General features: G+C 38.1%; 1 protein-coding gene across 2 annotated transcripts in view; it reads left to right on the plus strand.

Annotated features, from left to right (window-relative positions):
- Window positions 1-20,228, plus strand: part of LOC133517956 (proton-coupled amino acid transporter-like protein CG1139) — a 68,035-nt gene that overhangs the window by 46,490 nt on the left and 1,317 nt on the right. The window contains exons 2-7 of one of the 2 annotated variants that reach the window (XM_061851452.1): window positions 5,544-5,623; window positions 8,531-8,668; window positions 17,037-17,309; window positions 18,390-18,750; window positions 18,830-19,011; window positions 19,797-19,972. In XM_061851452.1, coding sequence (XP_061707436.1) covers window positions 5,544-5,623; window positions 8,531-8,668; window positions 17,037-17,309; window positions 18,390-18,750; window positions 18,830-19,011; window positions 19,797-19,972 — 1,210 coding nt within the window. Of the gene's footprint in view, window positions 1-5,543; window positions 5,624-6,719; window positions 6,881-8,530; window positions 8,669-17,036; window positions 17,310-18,389; window positions 18,751-18,829; window positions 19,012-19,796; window positions 19,973-20,228 lie in introns of those variants that run through there. The other variant, XM_061851460.1, reaches the window with a different exon arrangement.

Genomic DNA, 20,228 nt, shown 5'->3' on the forward strand with positions numbered 1-20,228 from the left:
GACATAAGCATTCTGATTTACCCTTATTGATTTCCTCATTTATAAACCCTCATGCATATAAACCCCACACCACACCTCACCCGAAATTAGGTAACAAATTAAAATTCGGCTGGGGTTTTACTGACTGCTGAAGTATAGGCGAAATGCTGGGGAATAACCATGCAGTACGTAGGTAGGTAGAGGCCGTTATATTAGTTTCCCGCTTACAGAGAATGCGGCCTCGCTGAGGTTTGACCTTAGTCGCAGTAACCGGATCAGTCCCTTAACTAAAAGTGCAGCCACTCTTATTTAAGTGTGTAAAATACAATTACTAATGCCAAAATAAAAAGATCATGTTGCGTTTAGTTTTATCCCAAATTCCGGTTTTACATGGGTGTGAATATTTACGAAAGTCCCATGACAATAACCTGCAGGCACGGTTTGACGAATTTTACCTCTGTAAGTAAATACTAACACATCATTATTAACATTTTGTCGGGTGATTTGCGTCAAACAACGAATGTTTTGTTGAGATATCGGTGCAGATAGGTACTTATACGTATGCAATAGTAAGAGTTGTTGACTATGACCAACATACACCAGTATGGCTAAGATGGTCGCTTCTTTATCGTTTGTCACCATGTCACGTTCTAACAAGTGCGAAAGTGACGCATGACACGACACGCGATAAAGACGCGACCATACTATCGTCGCATCTTTATCACCTGGCGCGTCAAGCGTCACTTTCGCACTTAGGTTGTTACTTATAAGAACGTGGCATATGATGACAGACGGACGGTAAAGAGGCGGCCATCAAATTATGGCTAGGGATCAACACAATAAAACATTCAGTAGACCGGTACGCGCGGAACGTAAAGTAAGGGCCCACGAATGTATCACACAATTTTAGTATAGGCCAGCAGACCGCATCGCATTTCGGTTGCGATACTAAGGAAATATAGATGTAAGGTTAAATGATTAAATCGAATCTGGCCATGTAGGTATGTGGCTTCACGATAATAATGAGCACTTGCTGCGTGACTTTATTTGTATTTACTATATTTGGATATGTTGAATGACCGGTAATTTCAGATCGCTGACCTACGCGAAACGAGGATGAAACTGAAATCGTTGCCGAAGCCACTCTGTGTTCAATTGCCAAAGTGAACTCACTTATATAGGATGATAGGCTATAATTGAGACATTTGCATACCCTTTGCCGCAATCACGAACTTAAATATTGCCAACATAGATTCGTTGATAGAACTAAAGAAGCCGCACACGTGAATTAACTACCTTCCCCCCACGCATAACAAGTGTCATTGGAAAATGAATTTGAACCTGGAATATCTATATTCCGTGAGGGTAGAAGTATGGAGTGTGGAATTAAACGGAGTGAAATCTCTTATGGTAGAACTGTTGCAAGTGTCCGGCTGTAAGCTATAAATAGTTCCAAATCTCTCCAGAGTAGCGCTAGAGTAGCTAAGAACCAAGGCGTTATTGAGTGAAGTGCGCTGTCTATGATTTGATTGGGGTTTTTTGATGACACTTTTTGGTACATAGAGATTTAATTCCTTACCTCCAGCTTTCATAAGTAGAAGTAGGTAATACGTTGCCCTGCCGTGATTGATCAATGTGATTTTTAATAGAGTTCTAAAAGTTTTTTAACGCAGAGTATTTGACGACCGGTCTGGCCTACGGGTTGTGACACTTGTGACCCTGCCTATGAAGCCGATGGTGCCGGGTTCCGGTGAATCCCAGTAAGGGCATTTATTTGTGTGACGAACACAGATATTAACAACAATAATATATTTCCAAGTACGTTCTTTCAATTTTACGATAAGACACGAAAAACAAGTTCTAAATGGATTTGTTGAAAATTCCATTCTTATTCCATGAACTCATAACTTCTGATTCTTTAAAATCGATTCTATATATAGATAGATTGAAAGTACACTCAAAAAATACTACACAAGTACCTGCATATATACTTGGCCATATTTTGTATAATACACATGTAATTTAATTTCCTCGTATTCTAAACGAAAAGTAGTGTTTATGTAGGGCATCACAGCAACATCCCTAGGTTAAGAATCTACTGTTTTCTACACCGCACTTTGCATCGGCTAAAGGAGCCCGGGGTCATAGCCAAGGAAACTGTAGAAACTCAACTTTGTCTGTCTGTGTGTCCTTCTCGACCAAAATATGGGACCGATTTTAATAACTTTTAGCATGTAATGTAAGCTAGCCCTGGGGGGTGGAAATATACTTTTTTTTTTAAATTTGATGTCTAATGAGTGTCTAAGAGAGAGAAAATGGACCGGATTGAATTCTACGCAGATGGAGTCGCGGACACAACTAGTATATTATAATAAGTTGCTGCCGCATCTAACCCTTACGAGGATCTAATCCCACAAATCATCGCAGGATGCCGGCTGTTATACATTTACAGACGGGCGGGAAATTGAGGCCGAGGACTATTTTGCTAAGTTTAGAATTTAGATCAAAGGGATGCGGCTCTCGCCGTCGCCCGACTACGAGTACTACTAATACGAATCGAGGCAAGAACCGCGAATTTTAGCCTTTTACCGTCAAAATTGAGTCAAAAATACTTAGCGGCATATGAACCTTTTGTACACTGGAAAACCAGCAAAAACGCTCAGTCTTTCTCGGTAAACGTGTTTTTAACTTCAAAGAATAAGTAACTACAAGCCCAGTTTGCTTTGGTGAAATTATTCGTTGTTATAAGTGGAAGCCACCATTTTGAAAACTGTACTTTTAATATTTTTACAATTAAGATTGGATTAATATATAAGTTTTGTTTTTTCCTCGCAAGTGTGTTGAAAAACGTCATGTGAAACACGTTGTGCTTTGGTCATTACAGACATTGGCTTTCTTATTATTGCGCGTTAGCTCAATAATTAACGCCTCGTGTGTAATGAGTTAATGACCAACGTAGCACACTTGTATCACTATGTACTATTAACACAATTGGGCCCACTACAATAGCACTCTTTCCGTTTCAGTTGGTCCCTGGTGTCATAAAATGAAGAGTGTCAATTGTACTAGTTTAATACATACGGTAACCAGGTTATGAAAAGACATTGACATAATTTGAGAACAATCAACAGTTACTTACCCAGCTCCAAAAAATTTAACATTAATAACACAATGATCTTCTCGACTATTGACATTTAAGTTCCGCGGCGTAGGTGGAATAACGGTATCAATAACAACACATTGTATTCATTTGAAATGAATGCATTTTAATAGTCTATAATATATTATAGGTACGTAATTACGTATGCGAACTCGTATCCTATTTTGTTAATTCTTAGTTAGGCACAAATGCGAGCCTATTAGGGTAGTAAGCTAACTAGTGGTCACTGAGTATGTTTGAAGTCGGTGTCAAGCCAAATCTTATTATTGACCAGTATTATAACAATTTGGCTTGGCATGGACTTCTAACATATTAGTTGCTAGCGCATATAAAAGGGATTCATTGTATCCTTTTCTAAACTCGTTTTTTAGGGTTCCGTAGCCAAATGGCATAAAACGGAACCCTTATAGTTTCGCCATGTCCGTCTGTCTGTCTGTCTGTCTGTCTGTCTGTCTGTCTGTCTGTCTGTCTGTCTGTCCGAGGCTTTGCTCCGTGGTCGTTAGTGCTAGAAAGCTGAAATTTGGCATGGATATATAAATCAATAAAGCCGACAAAGTCGTACAATAAAATCTAAAAATTTTTTTTTTTTAGGGTACCTCCCCTACACGTAAAGTGGGGGTGAATTTTTTTTTTTCGCTTCAACCCTAGAGTGTGGGGTATCGTTGGAAAGGTCTTTCAAAACTAATAGGGGTTTTCAAGAAACATTTTTTGATAAAGTGAATATATTCGGAGATAATCGCTCCGAAAGAAAAAAAATATGTGTCCCCCCCCCTCTAACTTTTGAACCATAGGTCCAAAAAATATGAAAAAAATCGTGGAAGTAGAGCTTAAGAAAGACATTAAATGAAAACTATAGCGGACATGATCAGTTTAGCTGTTTTTGAGTTATCGCAAAAAGTTTTACCTTCATAGTAAAAAGACTTACTTTAATTAGGTACTGATTATGCAAATTTGCCTGTTTGTTTAACTCGGGTGAAAGGTACCATTTACTACACTTTAAGCTCCAGTTTAGCTTATTGTGACGGAAGAGTAACTACGGAACCCTACACTGAGCGTGGCCCGACATGCTCTTGGCCGGTTTTTTTTCTTTTATTTTTGGTTAACATAATTTTTCCATTTAAGTTTTTGTTCTGAGTGACGCAGAATTCTGCAAGACTGACTCCTTTCTGCCCAAATAGTAATGTCGTACATTTCGAATTTCAAGCTCTGGATCTGACCCCGAGCGTAGCGAGTGGTTCGAAAAATGGAATCTACAGCGTTGCGAGGGTGTCAAGGAACGAGGGTTAAACAAATTTTGCCACCGAGTGAAACAAAACATTTTCACCACACCAACACAAGGAAAATACTATTTAACTGTAAAATATCAACCAAAATCAAAGCAAGTGTATCCAAAATTAATGTTATTAAATATTTATCATTCAAAATCATCATTTTAAAGTTAATTCTACCAGCCAACATAAGGAAACAACTCAGAATTTGGATTTGATTACTTTACCCCCTCTTCTTCTTCCTCACGTTGTCCCGGCATTTTGCCACGGCTCATGGGAGCTTGGGGTCCGCTTGACAACTAATCCCAAGATTTCGGGTAGGCACTAGTTTTTCCGAAAGCGTCTGCCATCTGATCTTCCAACGCAGAGGGTAAACTAGGCCTTGTTGGGATTAGTCCGGTTTCCTCACGATGTTTTCCTTCATAGAAAAGCGACTGGTAAATATCAAATGATATTTCGTACATAAGTTCCGAAAAACTCATTGGTACGAGCCGGGGTTTGAACCGGCAACCTCCGGATTGCAAGTCGCACGCTCTTACCACTAAGCTACCAGCGCTTCCTTGGTTACTTTACCCCTCATGTGGATAAAATGCAACTTTCTCATGAGTTTTTGAACACTCAAGAGTCTTTACCAGCTGGTGTTGGGAAAAATATTTGACTTCATGAGCGTTAGGTGCCGTTTTTGGCGAAAAACTGTTACTTTATATTTCTAAGGAGCCTATTTCTTCTACAAGGGTCAACAAAAAATTATGGAGAAAATGTTTGTTCCATATACAACAAATACACATTTTGTACATTTGACTTTTTTCCTGAAATTTATAGTTTCACCGTAAAAAAAATAATATGACAGGCCATTTTGCGGCTAACTATACTTATTTCTACTGAACGGCTTAATCGATTAAAATTAGTATTTTATTATATTGATTTTGTTCATTTCATTCGCTGCTGTCTAAAATGGCGAGACCTAAACTCGTATTTTTGTGAATATCAAAATGGCAAAGTACAGATGTCAGTAAATTAGGCATGTTTTTCGAGTGCGAACTAGTGACTGCTGTCCAATCCGTTTGACTTCTAGTTATAATTAAGTACCAACTTGATAGACATTATAGCATTAATCTTTTATTTGTATGTTGCAGGAAGCAGAAAAATGGGCGCGGCGGTCGAGCGGCCCCATGGTCAACCCGTCCTTCGAGCCCGATGAGTTCCTTCCACAAAGGTATATACTTACGTCGTTTTCTCAAGTAAATAGCAGACTACTAGGTAGTATTTGTGTATCTATCTACTTTACACTGGCTTTTCACAGAGTTTTCCTTAAACCTGCTAGAGTCCAAGGTTGCTTAAAACTCTACAACATGATACGTGTTATATTATATTTATGTACTATGCGAGTACCTACGGTCCTGCGCGATCTTCGCGTAACACCTTTAGGAACTGGCCATGGTCATGCCCATCGTCTGCCGACGCCAACTTTAACAACCCATTGTATACTTTTTATTATTGCTACTACCGCTGAGTCACGAAAACAGAATCAACCACACACGTCAATGAACTATAGTTTTGGAATATGTACACCTCTTAAGAGTTTTAAGATACAGGGAGTCTATAGATAAGTATACATCGTAATTGTACGTGTAATTTTTTTGTATTGATTTATGCAAGCCTTCATCTGGATATTACATGGCAAAAATGTGTTACCTAATACGTACCGCTACCTAAATACTGCTAGAGTCAGACCAAAATAAGTCTGCAACGATTTTGATAGCACAAGCAGTGCAAGTGTTATTTTAAACTTCTATGAATTTATGACGCATAAAATAAATAATACTCGCACTGCGTGTTCTATCAAAATCGTTGCAGACTTCTCTCGATCTGACTTTACCTACCTATCCTAATTACTGGGTCAACTATGAACAGATCACAAAAAAATATGTCGCTATGTAAGTTGTGGTCAATATTATGAAACATAAATAAAAATGATTCTTCATCCATCAAATCCGATGATCCACCATCAACAAAAACCTTTGTCAACTAAACAAGCCTATTTGTAACAATACTTAAGTATGTACTTACATTAACATTTTTAAAATTGCCAGTTTTCTACGGCCGGCCTTATTATAAAGCCTAGTGTAACAATTGTTAAGCCACGGGCCTGGAGTAGGTTAGAGCAGCAACAACAGCTGTAACCGTATAAATCAATACACAGTGCACTATAACGGCCGCCGTTTCCTAGCAAACAAACTCCGCGAAACGAACTCGAATCATGCTACCTGCACACGTATTCAATCCTTTTCACTTTAAACTTCGCTTATATAATTACAATATCAACTTTAAAATATGTATATTTTTTACAAATAGCAGTGATCTGTACTATATCTAGGTACATCCAGTGTAATATATATCAAAATAGTGAAATGAAGGGGTGATTGACATGTAATTTTTAAATATTTTTTGATTACTATCAAGCAATGGCCAGGTGAGAGTGGTGTGCCTACAATTAATCAGTAAAGTACTTACCTACATTTAGCGACACTCTGATGCAGATGTTTCGTTTTTATTGTACCTACTTTTAATGAATGAATATTAATGCTACCAAGCGCTGACTTATGGTTACCTACTTCTTTCATTGTCTTTTGATCTCAACTGCCATGTAATTGTGAGAATAAGCATATAGAATGACCTACTTAATTAGGAAGGTTTACTTGATTTAGGTACTCATATGTCCTTTGTTCCGTCAGGAGCGCTTGCCTTCGACGCTGCTATGAGTGCTATATAATCCAAATATTCACTAAAATTAACACTTAGTAAGGTAAACGTCCTAGTGCTCGACGTGCCCAATAGATGCCACCCTGCTGTCACCTCTGATGACAAGTAGGTACTGGGACAGTGACGAGCACTCTACGTCTACCTTAAGACGGAATAATACGAACTTCTGTAAACAATTCTAGAGTCAGACAGCAGCAACAGACATCATTCGTGTCAAAAAAATATGAAAATATGACAATCGTACACTTTGTTGTTTTCAAGTAGGTGCAAAATTATAAAAAAAAAAAACAAAATTATTTATTTGTATAACAGGCACTGTGTATAAAGGGTGTGTCAAATCCTCCGCGTTACTAACTTGTATTAGGAGAAAATAGCTCTTTCATACATGGTTCCGACTTAAAGTTATTGTCTAGCATGCTTTACGATAAACGAGGGACCGAAAGAAGACAATTATAGTATTGTACTGAGGTATTTGTTAAAGGTTTTATTAGTAGGTTAAATGGTCTCCTGGACGACGTATGCAAAACAGGAGCGACGGCTCAACACTTTTCACATGCGCTGTCTACGCAACATTTTAGGCATAACTTGGCAGGACAAAGTGACAAATCAGAGGGTTCTTGAAAAAGCGCAGCTGCCCAGTCTTGCCGCTCTTCTCAAACAGAGACGCTTGCGGTGGCTGGGGCATGTGCACCGGATGGAATCCTTTAGAATACCTCGACGTGTCTTGCTTGGTGCAGTTGCGTATGCTAAAAGGAACGTTGGAAGACCGATGCTGCGCTTTAAAGACTGTGTTAAGCGAGACATGTCGGCATTTGAAATCGACCACCATGCCTGGGAAACTTTAGCTGAAGACCGTGATGGATGGCGCAAGAGTGTTGTGGAGGGGAGAAAGCTATGCGACCAAGCCTGGTTTACTACGTTAGATAGCAGAAGGTGTCGCAGAAAGCAAATCGGGACTGGAACCTCAGGTGGCATGAGCTTTTTCTGCCAAAAATGTGGGAGGTCGTGCCGCTCACGCATCGGCCTCCACAGTCACCAAACCCGCTGTCTAAACAGCAATGCTTAAATCGTCTGCAATAGACGCAAAGGCCTGTGGTGAAATGGACTCTAATATTAGTTTAAGTGTTCAAATTGTTTTAAAATACATAATAAACGAGTAGATACCTATTATGATTATGACCGTGACTGTTTTTTCAATAAAGTTACTATCCGCTATCCGGCCGTATCCAACCGGACATGAAAAAGAAAAACCGGGTAGGCCGGATACCGGATAATAACCAAATATCCGGTGAATCTCTAATGCTTTGGTAAACACTTAGGTTTTTATGATCTGATCAATGTTTATTGTTTGAATGTACAGCTTATCACCGGTCAAGGATGACAAGAAGAAGCGCGGAAACGACAAGGGGATCTTCCTGGTGAACATGAAAGAGAAGAACATGCAAGACGTGGAGGAGTACGAGCCCTACGACAACAGAGTGGTCGACCATCCTACCACGTGAGTTTGTAACCACTCTTTTGTATATAGTAGGTACTCAATATGTATATAACCTTATCACTTTCGCTACGAGGGTGGGGAGTTGTCGTTTATCGTCTAAAAACTGACGTCAAAAGTTAGAAACTATTAATAATTAGTAACTAAAAAAATGGGACCACCTAAAACATACATGTATGAAAAAATTAAAAATGATTTATTCTCTAACAAGCATATTTAACAAAATACAGGTTGGTGTCCCTTTTTAAGTATAGAAATACCTGTGTTAAGGAACACCGCTCTTCCTTAGTGATTACCTAGAAGCTAAAAGCAAAACTATGATGGCTACAAAGTATAAACTAGACAATTAATACGTAAGTAAACTATGTAATACTAAACTAAAATGTATGTAGAACAATCCTTTTAATGTCTAACCGAACTCTGCAAAGTAAATAATTATGTGGGTCATATTATAGCTACTGAACAACATATGTATACTATATCGACTATGCGGAACGAACCTCTAAATTTTAAATGGCCATCTAATCGTACAAAAAACTGTTTCTACTGACAATGAGCTGTGCCGGAGTATAGATTTCTTAGGGGAAGCTTGGGATGTGCCAAACTAGAAAAACTCCCAAAAATAAACTAATGAATGAATGAATTTATTTTATTTCAGACTTTTTCAAATCCATATTTTTGTTAGTAGTTACACATGTAGAAAAATGGTTAGTAAACAATGATGACTATCAATAAATTCGTCAATCATCAATAAATCTAATAACCGTAAATAAAAATTATTTAAATCCCGCCCGACGCCCGAGTGCTCGTCACTGTCCCAGTACATTATGTCATCAGCTAAACTGATATAACCATGATGATTGAGACAAAACACTGAAAGCGCCAGAGGAAACTTGAGTGTAGGTGTCTGTTCCCCGTTAAAATAGTTTAAGTAATACAAAAATTAACTATTACTTAGATCAAACTGAAAGTAGTAGTATAAAATAATGAAAAAAGTGGCAAATTAATAATAAGTAATCTTACACTAGGAAAGGAAAATTATTCAGCAGTTAGATAACCACAGCTTCTTCAACCTAACCTTGAGCGACGCAACCGATTGCACTTGTCTAAGCGGAATAGGCAGCAAGGCCTGTTTCTATTAATCAAACTGAAATTTCCTATAATCTCTAACACTGTGGTAGACATGTAAATTTTCATTTATAAGTAATTGCTTTTCTTTCTATACTCTTTCGGTAGGTAATGCGTACAAACATTTCTTAAAGATGGGATCAACTTGAAAAGTATACGGCCTATTTCTCCTCAGGCATTTCTTGTATGAAATTGGGGTCTCAGTGATTTTGTGTGGCGATTGGCGATTGTGGGGTATCTACTCGTATTTATATTAGATAGAAGTGAGCGTCATTATAAGATCATTCTCGAAGCCTGGTATAACTTTTTTGTCGACTGAGAGTACATTGAAAGGTGTATAAAATTGTAACATATAATATATCTAGGGTTAAAATGATAACAAAATCGCTCGACATACAAATTTTGAACTACCACTACCAGCATTGCTAACATACAAATCAGAACCAAATAAATTGTACCGCAAAAAATTTACATAGTGATATTTTCTAACAAAAAGCTTTTAAACACTGCGTGATCTCTAAATAAGTGGATTATTATTGAAACATTCAGTATTGCCTACTTATAATCTGCGCCGTTACCTTAAGGTTGTCTTCATCGCTTATGGTGACAGGCCGTGCACAATATAGTGCAAGCCTTTTGTTATGGAAATACAAATACCTTTCAAAATCACTCGTCACTACCATACCTTTCTGCTATTCGCTATACTTCACCTTGAGTAAAATTCTTACATTTACGTCATATAAGTATTTCTCGGGAGCACACGCAATGGTAGTTATGTAAAATTTTGCGAAGTCTTAATGACTTCGCAAAATTTTACATAACTACCAACTAAGATTTAAAACAGGTTAAAGCTGTTAGCAGTACTTACTGCACCCATGCACCTAACTACAGAGCATAAATAGGTAACTAGTAAATATATTTTAAAGTGCATAACTAAATCTTGTTTCACCACATTAACATACTTACATCTTAAGTTACCTAGGTATAGGTATGTAGTTTTAAATTTATGTAGATTCACTGGTTTCATATTTATAAGGTGTATTATTTTAGATATCTATGACTTGGCTTTAAACATTAGTTTTATTTTACGCGACTTACGTATATAAATAAGTAAGTAGGTAGGTAGTATAAATTAGACTCAAGATTACCTTATTTGAATGAAAAATTAAAGTATCAGTTTAATAAGGCTACTTGACGAAATTAATGCAATTGTTAATTGATAAAGTTTGGAGTTTGTATAGTCTTTCGGAGTAAATATAAATACCATTGTGGGTGTATGCCAGATTATAGCCTAGTCGCATTTACTTTCTTCAGTCCGACTCACGCGTAAACCAAAAGGCGCACCTCTCTCGGACGCTTCTGACCTCCGGCCCTACGCGTATGACGTATAGGTATCGTTTCGGGAATTAATTAGACCTGAGATATTCATCATCATCATCATATCAGCCTTTTATCGCCCACTGCTGAACATAGGCCTCTCTTCTAGTACGCCACTTATCCCGGTCCCGAGCCAATCTCATCTAGAAGTGACCCGCAGTCTTCCGAATGTCGTCCACCCAACGAGCCAACGGACGCCAGGCACTCCTTTCGTCTGAAAGCGGCCACCATTCCAGATATTGCCATAAATAAAGAGCGAAACTACTCTTGGCTGGCAAAATGTGAACACAGTGAAAGGGCTGTTTGGCTAGTTTTCGCTAAAATAAAGGACAAAGAGGCTAGGCTGAAAGGCGCGTCACTACTAGCATTCAGAGGAAAGATAGAGCAAGAATACATACAGGAATTAAAAAAATATGCGTCACTATTTTGTTAGAGGGGATAAAACAGTCAACACTCACAAGTGAATATTTCCATGGATCAGTGGCCTAAACTAATGTCCAGGTACCTCGCTTATTGTGAGAGTGAATAAACGTGTAGTAAATGTAGATGGCGAATGTAATATTGTAATACGACTAGCAAGTGTAATAGTAATCCATACTGTAATCGTTAATGTGCATTAAAAAAAAAATTACCTTACAAACTTGTGTTTTTTATACAAGTATCCTAGATCAAAGTTTTGAGAGCTGCGATTATAAGTAAACTTATACCTAAACCTGGCTATTGCACTATTTTTTAAATAAATCAGGCATGACTCTCCAATATCGAATCTGAATGATTCGAAAGCCAGTGTACCTACATATTTTGTGCACTGGCACCCGATTTGAATAACGAGTTTGCGAGGGGTTATTTATCTATCTATATCATTTTTAACATTTAAAGTAGGTAATTACTATTAGTCTATCATAGTATGTTATGATTATGACGACCGGTCTGGCCTAGTGGGTAACCCTGCCTATGAAGCCGATGGTTCCGGGTTCAAGTCCCGGTAAGGGCATTTATTTGTGTGATGAACACAGATATTTGTTCCTGAGTTATGGGTGTTTTCTATGTATTTATTTATATGCTTATGTATATCGTCGCCTACATAGTACAAGCTTTGATCAGTTTTGGGCTAGGTCGATCTGTGTAAGAGAACCCCGAAATATAAGGTTATCATAAATATGTAAACTGTCCATGTTTTCATACCTTAGGGGTGCCTATTCGTACCGCATACATAAATATTATTACATACACCGTTTTATGTGATAAACGCCTCATGAATGAAACATTACGTTTTGTTTCCGTATTCTATAGACTGTCTATAGTGGTCATTAAACTGTGGAAAATTCTAACATTTATAGGTACATTTCCTCAATGGTATGAATACGTTAGGTATATTATTTTGGTATTTAAGGTGACTTAGGTTTAATGAGCGGAGTTTTTGAAAAATCTTACCTTTTAATCTTACTTTTTTTAGATCACAATGCGGTTGCCAATAATTTAATAAGCAATCTTAAGGATTTTTTTCTAATGGCGTTTCGAATCCTGATTTTAGACTGTCGCCCTATACACCGTGTTTTTATTGAATTCCGTTAATTCCGGGGTATGAATAAGTACGTTTAGAAGAAACTAAATGCCACAGTTAATTAAAAAAAAATATGTTCATAAAAAGTAATTCAATGTTGCATGTAACGTTTTTGTAACAGGGGCATTACATTTAATTCAACCAAATAATTTCAAACGGTGACATATCAATGTCATTTCAAACATCAAGCGTGCCAGATAGTAATTACGTTTAGTAGCCAATGAACAAACTCGTACTAAACACTAATCAGTATGTAAATAGGCCCTAAGGCAAGTGTATACGCTTGTAAGGGCCTAATAAGATAAAAATAAATTGTTATCTGCGAAATGGAGTTAATTAGAATACCGGTGTCTTTGAGAAAGTTACTCAATTTAGGCTCAGGAATGCACCCTTGAAATTAACGGAAAAAAACACAGTGTATAAAAGATTTGAAACATAGAACTAAAACGCACTTTAAAAAATTGTAATAATTTATGCACAAAAGCTAAGAATGTGAGAATCGCTTCTCAAGATGCGCATTTTATTTTCGTGATAACTTATTTACTTACTTTTTTTTACAAACTTACAACAAATTGAAATTCGATAACATGATATAAGCGATCCCGGGCAGTCCGGGCACGCACGTGCATCTCGCTCACGTTTACGCTCAGTGAGGGTGAGAAGAACACGAACCTACGGGGCCCTAAAGAAAAACTAGATGGGCCCCTGAAACTGCCGTTGTGAAGACGACCAGGAGCAACACCTGTGTGAGCGGCTCAGGGGTGTCGAGAGGTGTTTGCCGCTTTCCACCCAATAGCTGATAACAGCCACTGCCATGCGTCTTATGCATGTTTCATTTCCACCCCTGGAGTATATAGCTCATAACGACTGGACGGTCAACAAAGGGAAGCCAGAGTTGTGAGCCCTTTGGGGTTCCACTCCAATCGACGAAGACACGCCGCAGACGGAGGCCCTGATCGACTCTCTGGAGCCCTCAGGTCCGTGGGGTCGTTACTCCCCAGCAGCTCGCCACAAGCTGCCCTGCGGGCTTAATATTATTATTTTTATATATATAATATTTACTCCATTTCTACAGAATAAGAAGATAGTACCTATAATTCTGCTTGAATTTCATCTCAGTTATTAGCTCTTCTTACAAAACAATTTTAATACCAGATGAAATATGGCTTTTGGTGAACCAAAGATTTTTTTGGCAGGATTCGGCCCTAGGACCCAAGGATTTAAGAAGTAGAGCCACCAAAATTTTTATGTTGATATCTAAAATCTTCTAAGCTACTAGGCATTATTTTCGTATAAAACGGGGATGCTGAATTCATTTATGGTAGGTACTATGAGTTGAGCGACAAAGATCCGCAAAGACTCACGGTTGTGTTCAGTACTAAGCAGCTGATCAGAAACTTTTTTGATCAACTTTCGTTGTTGAATGTTCATGGAACTAACAGCTGCTGTGTCAGGCATGGAATGCACCTTAGTCTCCTCGACATCTTCAAATGGAAACCCTTTTATTCAAGATTTTATTTTCATGCTATTCATTCGAGTCATGAATTTTACCCACATTTGCATCACCCGAAGCTGCGTTTGCGTCCGAATTAATTATAAGTTTATTCGTTTAATTATAAGTCGATTACTGTTTCAGTAAACTGCCTTAAAAGTGATAATAAAATCGCCAAAATCGGCCTTTGACTGATTTGTTTGTTCGTTTGTATAATTGTGACGTTATTTATTGAAAGGGACTTTATTGTCGATGGCGCTTACGGCATTATAAACGATGCTCCTATATGAATACAACGCTGCGCTACGCAGTGTGGCGTAAGCGCCCTAATTCAATTTACAATTTAATAATTAATAATATAATGTAATAATTCCAAATAAAACAAAGTAAAATATTTATTATAAGTAAAAATATTTTTTTAACAAACTACATTGATTGTATTGCTATCGGCGCGTAGGATTAATATTAACACGTAACATAATCCCATGTATTATATGCATGTATCATGTGTTCATGATTATATATGTTTCCATGTACATTGTTTCAGAGGTTGTTCAATAAAGAGGATTTGTATTGTATTGTATTGTATTGTATAACCCCATGTATGTTGTAGGACTGTTATAATGTGTATTATGATTGCTTGTATTTATCAATGTAAGTGAATTTTAATATTCTGTTGAAGAAATAAATTCTTATTTAAAGTATAATTTTATCCAAATGTTCATTTATCTCTAATGATTTTTTTTTTCACTTGTACCGTTTTCATAATTTTGATCACTTTTAAGGCAGTTTACGGAAACACTAATCAACTTATAATTAAACAAATAACGAATTAACTTTTAATTTATTATTGATTAAATCACTCTATATTTATACTATTTTTATTAGTATTGAACACACACAATAACAAACACATTTTGCTAACAAATTTTGCTGGTAACTACTGGGAAAAAAGTAGTTACCACTAGTTACCACTGTACTTCCCAGTAAGTACTTCCCAGTAGTTACCACTGGTAACAACTTGGTGGTAACTAGTGGGAATAACCTAAATATGCGGAATGAATAACCACTGAACCGATTTAGATAAAATATAGTGTGCTACCACAAATCAACATAGATTACCTAACTTACAGGATTAACCTCAGACGTGGCTCAAGCAGTTCCACTTCGTCAAATGTCCCTTTTTAAAATGTAAATGCTTGATTTGTTGATTCGAATACAAAAATCACTATATGTATGCCTTTCACATTTCAAGAGTTCCTTCGATTTCTCATGGATCCCATAATCAGAACTGAGTTTTTACAAAAACGGGACTAATCTGTATGTATATAAATTCAATCAAAAAAATAATTTTCAAAATCGGTTCATAAATGACGGAGTTATGAAGTAACATACATTTAAAAAAACATACAACCGATTTGAGAACCTTCTCCTTTTGAAATATTCAAGTCGGTTAAAAATCATGACAAGGCATTTAGGAACCAGGTAAGTAATAAGTCGGAAGAAACAAGCAACAGGGCCGCCTCGCCAAAACTTAGTGATTAGCAAATCGTTGAGGAAAACCTTCATTGTGCGATTTGCCTCGGCAAACCAGTGTGAGGGGAATAACAAGTTAAGCAGATTTAAGTTACTTATATGTTACATACCACCTAACGACATTTATTTTATGTAAATTAAGTATAAGGATAAAGATAATACCTATCTGTGCAACAATTTTACCACACGTCTAAAATTGCCGCATATATATCTACATCGAAGCCGCTTGGTACACAGGTACTTTAGACTTAAAATTTTTAATTTCTCCACTAGTACATGTGTACCAAAAATCGTCGATGTAGATATGTATGCGGCAAAGTAGCTTTTTTTCCGTTGCAGCACATCCACTATACTTATATCGCTTTGAATCGGTCCCGACGTAGGTAGTTTTGGCCTGTACCTAAATGGCATTTGATTCGCCAATGTATATTTATTTCGCCAATCGCCAACTTTTGGGAAGAAAAAATACAATAAGGATATATTCTAATTTGTCTTTTCTCTATAAAATAATCTATAAATCTGTGTGACCCGTCTATGTATATTGTCACATTTCTATGAAGAAATGAATGAATGATTTCATTTCTTGAAGTGCAAGATCCTAACCCGTTTAGTTGCGACTTAGGTCAATCTGTTTAAAAATGTCCCCATATAAGTATCGCATTGTATTTTTCATCATCATTCGCTTGCCCTTATCCCATTCATTTGGGGTCGGCGCAGCATGTCTTTTTCTTCCATATCTTTCTGTCACCCGTCATCTCATCATTCACTCGCGTTCGTTTCATGTCATCTCTCACACAATCCATCCACCTTTTCCTAGGTTTTCCTCTCCCGTTCCATCCCTCCACATTCATTCGTAATACCTTTCTCGTCACATGACTTTCATCCCTCCGCATCACATGCCCATACCACGCTAGGCGATTCGCTCTTACTTTATCTATTATGGGTGCAACTTTCAGGCTTCCTCTTATATACTCGTTCCTTAATCCTATCCATTCTTGTCACACCACACATCCATCTTAACATTCTCATTTCCGCTACGTGCAATCTCTTTTCATCCGTCACTTTTAGGGCCCAACACTCTGATCCATACATGACGACAGGTCTTATGATGGCTTTATAAATTTTACCCTTCAGTCGGAGGGGCATCCGGGCGTCACAAATTGTTCCCGTGACCTGTCGCCATTTCATCCATCCTGTGCTAATCCGGTTTTTCACATTCGCATTGTATTTTTATATCTACATATTAACGGTTAACTAATTTGTGTGTTGCACAGGAACACCGAAACGCTCCTCCATCTCATGAAAGGTAGCTTGGGCACTGGCATCCTGGCGATGCCGCGCGCGTTCGCCAACTCTGGCTACGTAGTGGGCGCCATCGGCACCGTGGTGATCGGTGTGCTGTGCACCTACTGCATCCACGTGCTCATCGACTCCTGCTACGTGCTGTGCAAGCGGCGCAAGCAGCCCTCACTCACCTACACCGCCGCCGCCGAGGCCGCGCTTTCTGAGGGGCCCGACTGGTGCAAAGCGTTCGCGCCATATGCTGCGTAAGTACTAAAGAACCTACTTTTATAAACTCCCATATCCACAACTGACCCAATAATAACGTAACAGGCTCCGGTTCCAAACAGGCGTCCTAAAATATACTAAGATAATGTTGTATTCGACTTAAATTTTGATGTGATCTTGAAATATAGGTAGGTACAGTCAGAAACAAAATTTGCTTATCAGGCTATGTTCAAATTTAAGGGAAACTATTATTAAGAATGTGAATTTTGAGCACCTCACCCGCTGAGCTACTTGCTGGTGGCTGTATTAAGTTCGTCGAAATTGCGCACAGATTAAAGGTAACTGCTACTCGATTGATAATCATTCCGTCGACACATATCAATGTAATGAGTAATTTGTTTAAACAGTTGAAACCAGTTTAAAGAGCCCATAGATGAAAACACTTCAACATAACTCCGCTTATCGTTTATCGATATGTCCCTGACTTCTGTTTGCTGGCACTACAACTATTTAGGTTGAGTGGTATTTTTTCCGCGGAAAACCACGTTGCATCAGAATCGGATTTAAAATGCTAGCAATACCAGCAGTTTAAACTAAGTCGCCTATGACTAACACTCCCGTAGAATAACCACAGCCTAAACAAAACCTACCAATATTTTTATTTTTAAAGATAATATTGTTTTACTAATGATCCATCCATTTTAAGGCGGAACCCTTAAAATGTGACAAGGTAAATAGGTAATCCTTATTTATAGGTATGACTGTCCATCTACTGCTCAAACAATCAGTAAGTACCTATCTTTTCGTATTACTTATATAAACGCAGTTTTTAAGGTATGGGGTGGGGCTATTAGGTACATTACACTGCATACCGCAAAACACCGTCTATATAAGTAATACTAATACGAAAGATAGGAACTGTTTGAGTGGAAGGCGGACAATCAAACCTAGAAAGGGTTAGGTATAGGTGAATACGGAACCGTTAGCTACCCTATAGGATTTGTCATATGATAGTGTTGCTTAAAATTAGCAGTCTTTAATATTTCTCATTGCTCTTGGTTGTATTTGTATGCTATAACGTTTAGTCATAATAGAGATGCGTTACTTTATTGTTTCAGGCACGTGGTAAACGCGTTCTTGCTGGTGTACCAAATAGGGACGTGCTGCGTGTATGTCGTGTTCGTGGCGGAAAACATCGAGTTCGTGTTACACAACTACTTGGGCTTAAAAGTGTCGGTGTTCCAAGTCATGTGCGGCTTCCTCGTACCGCTCATCCTTATCAACTACGTGCGAGACCTAAAATACTTAGCGCCCTTCTCAGCCCTAGCCAACGTGATTACGATAGTGAGCTTCGGGATCATCTTGTACTACATCTTCAGAGAGACGCCGACGCTCGAGGGCAAGTCCCCCGTTGGGAAGCTTACCAATTTCCCGCTGTTCTTTGGTACCGTGCTATTTGCGCTGGAAGCAATTGGTGTGGTAAGTTTCAGCATTCGTTCGAATAAATAAAATCAATCATACAATAAACAAACTCTAAAGTTACGTCTACTTGTTGCAGATTTTACCACTGGAGAACGAGATGAAGACGCCGAAGGATTTTGTAGGGAAGTTCGGAGTACTGAACAGGGCAATGATCAGCATCATATTGCTGTACGTGGGCATGGGGCTGTTCGGCTACTTACAGTACGGCGAGGGCGCCAAGGGCAGCATCACACTCAACCTGCCCGGCGACAAGGAAACGTAAGATAAACACACTTTCAATATCCTACTCTTATTATAATTACTAATAATTCTCCACGAAGGCAAGGCAGAATAGGACTTTTAATTACTTATAGTTCATTTGAGATATGGAATTCCGTAGTCGGAGGGGTAGAAAGATGAAAAACATTCCCACGAACTGAGAACCTCTTCTTTATAGTCGGTTAAAAAGAAAAACGAGTCCGTAATAAAATATTGTCGGACCAAGCATCATCAAATCCAAACCAAATTGAGTGCAAACGCAGTTTATACGAGTGCAGCAGCCAAGAACTTGACTGTAAAGTTTACATATAAAATAACTAAGTATATATTGTAAAAAATAATACCTACAGCGCAACAATTTATTGGCGTGGTTCAATGGTTTTATGCAATCACTTCTAAAACTATTCGCTAAGAACTCATTAAGTAGTAGTGCTACACAAGGCCAAGTATTTATACCGTAACTACGCGTGCGTATCGCGTAGATAATTGCTAATCGTTGACTTAGGTGACATGAGTACATTTCATTTAAATATTCGGTGGGTCCAGAGGGCCTACCCGGAACTTCGAAGATTCTGTTGTCATATTTTTACCACTTAAATGGCGACAAGCGACTGAGATGGAGGTAGACGGTCTTTAGCTAGCTCCCTAAGGCAATCGCCATTAGTAAGTTCTTTTAAGCTACCGCTGTTTAAATAATCTGCGTGAATTATAGAGCGGTTATGGCCGGCTGTATGCATAATACAGCAAAAAATTTAGGGTAATATCTAACAGCTTGTTTTGTGCAGGTTGGCGTGCACGGTGCAGTGTCTGCTGGCAATAGCGATCTTCATCACGCACGGGCTGGCCTGCTACGTGGCTATCGACATCCTGTGGAACGAGTACATTGGCGTGCGCCTCTCCAACAGCAAGATAAGGATCGTTTGGGAATATCTACTCAGAACTGTCATAGTCCTTCTTACATGTGAGTAAAATTTTTACTCAAGTTCACATATAGATTATTGATGAGCAATTTCCAGCGTTAAATCGCTTATGGAACAATAGCCCTGGATTCAAGGATTACCTTATTCATAAAGCACATAATATTCGCTAAATAATTTTAACCCTATTTGAACCAAATGTATTTTTTTCATTTAGTTGAAAATATATTATTAAATCCTTAATATCTTCTCTGGTGTTGTTGCCTCATTACAATGGATTAAGGTGAAGAATTGTATACA

The sequence above is a fragment of the Cydia pomonella genome, chromosome 1 (assembly GCF_033807575.1).
Source record: "Cydia pomonella isolate Wapato2018A chromosome 1, ilCydPomo1, whole genome shotgun sequence".
NCBI lineage: Eukaryota > Metazoa > Arthropoda > Insecta > Lepidoptera > Tortricidae > Cydia > Cydia pomonella.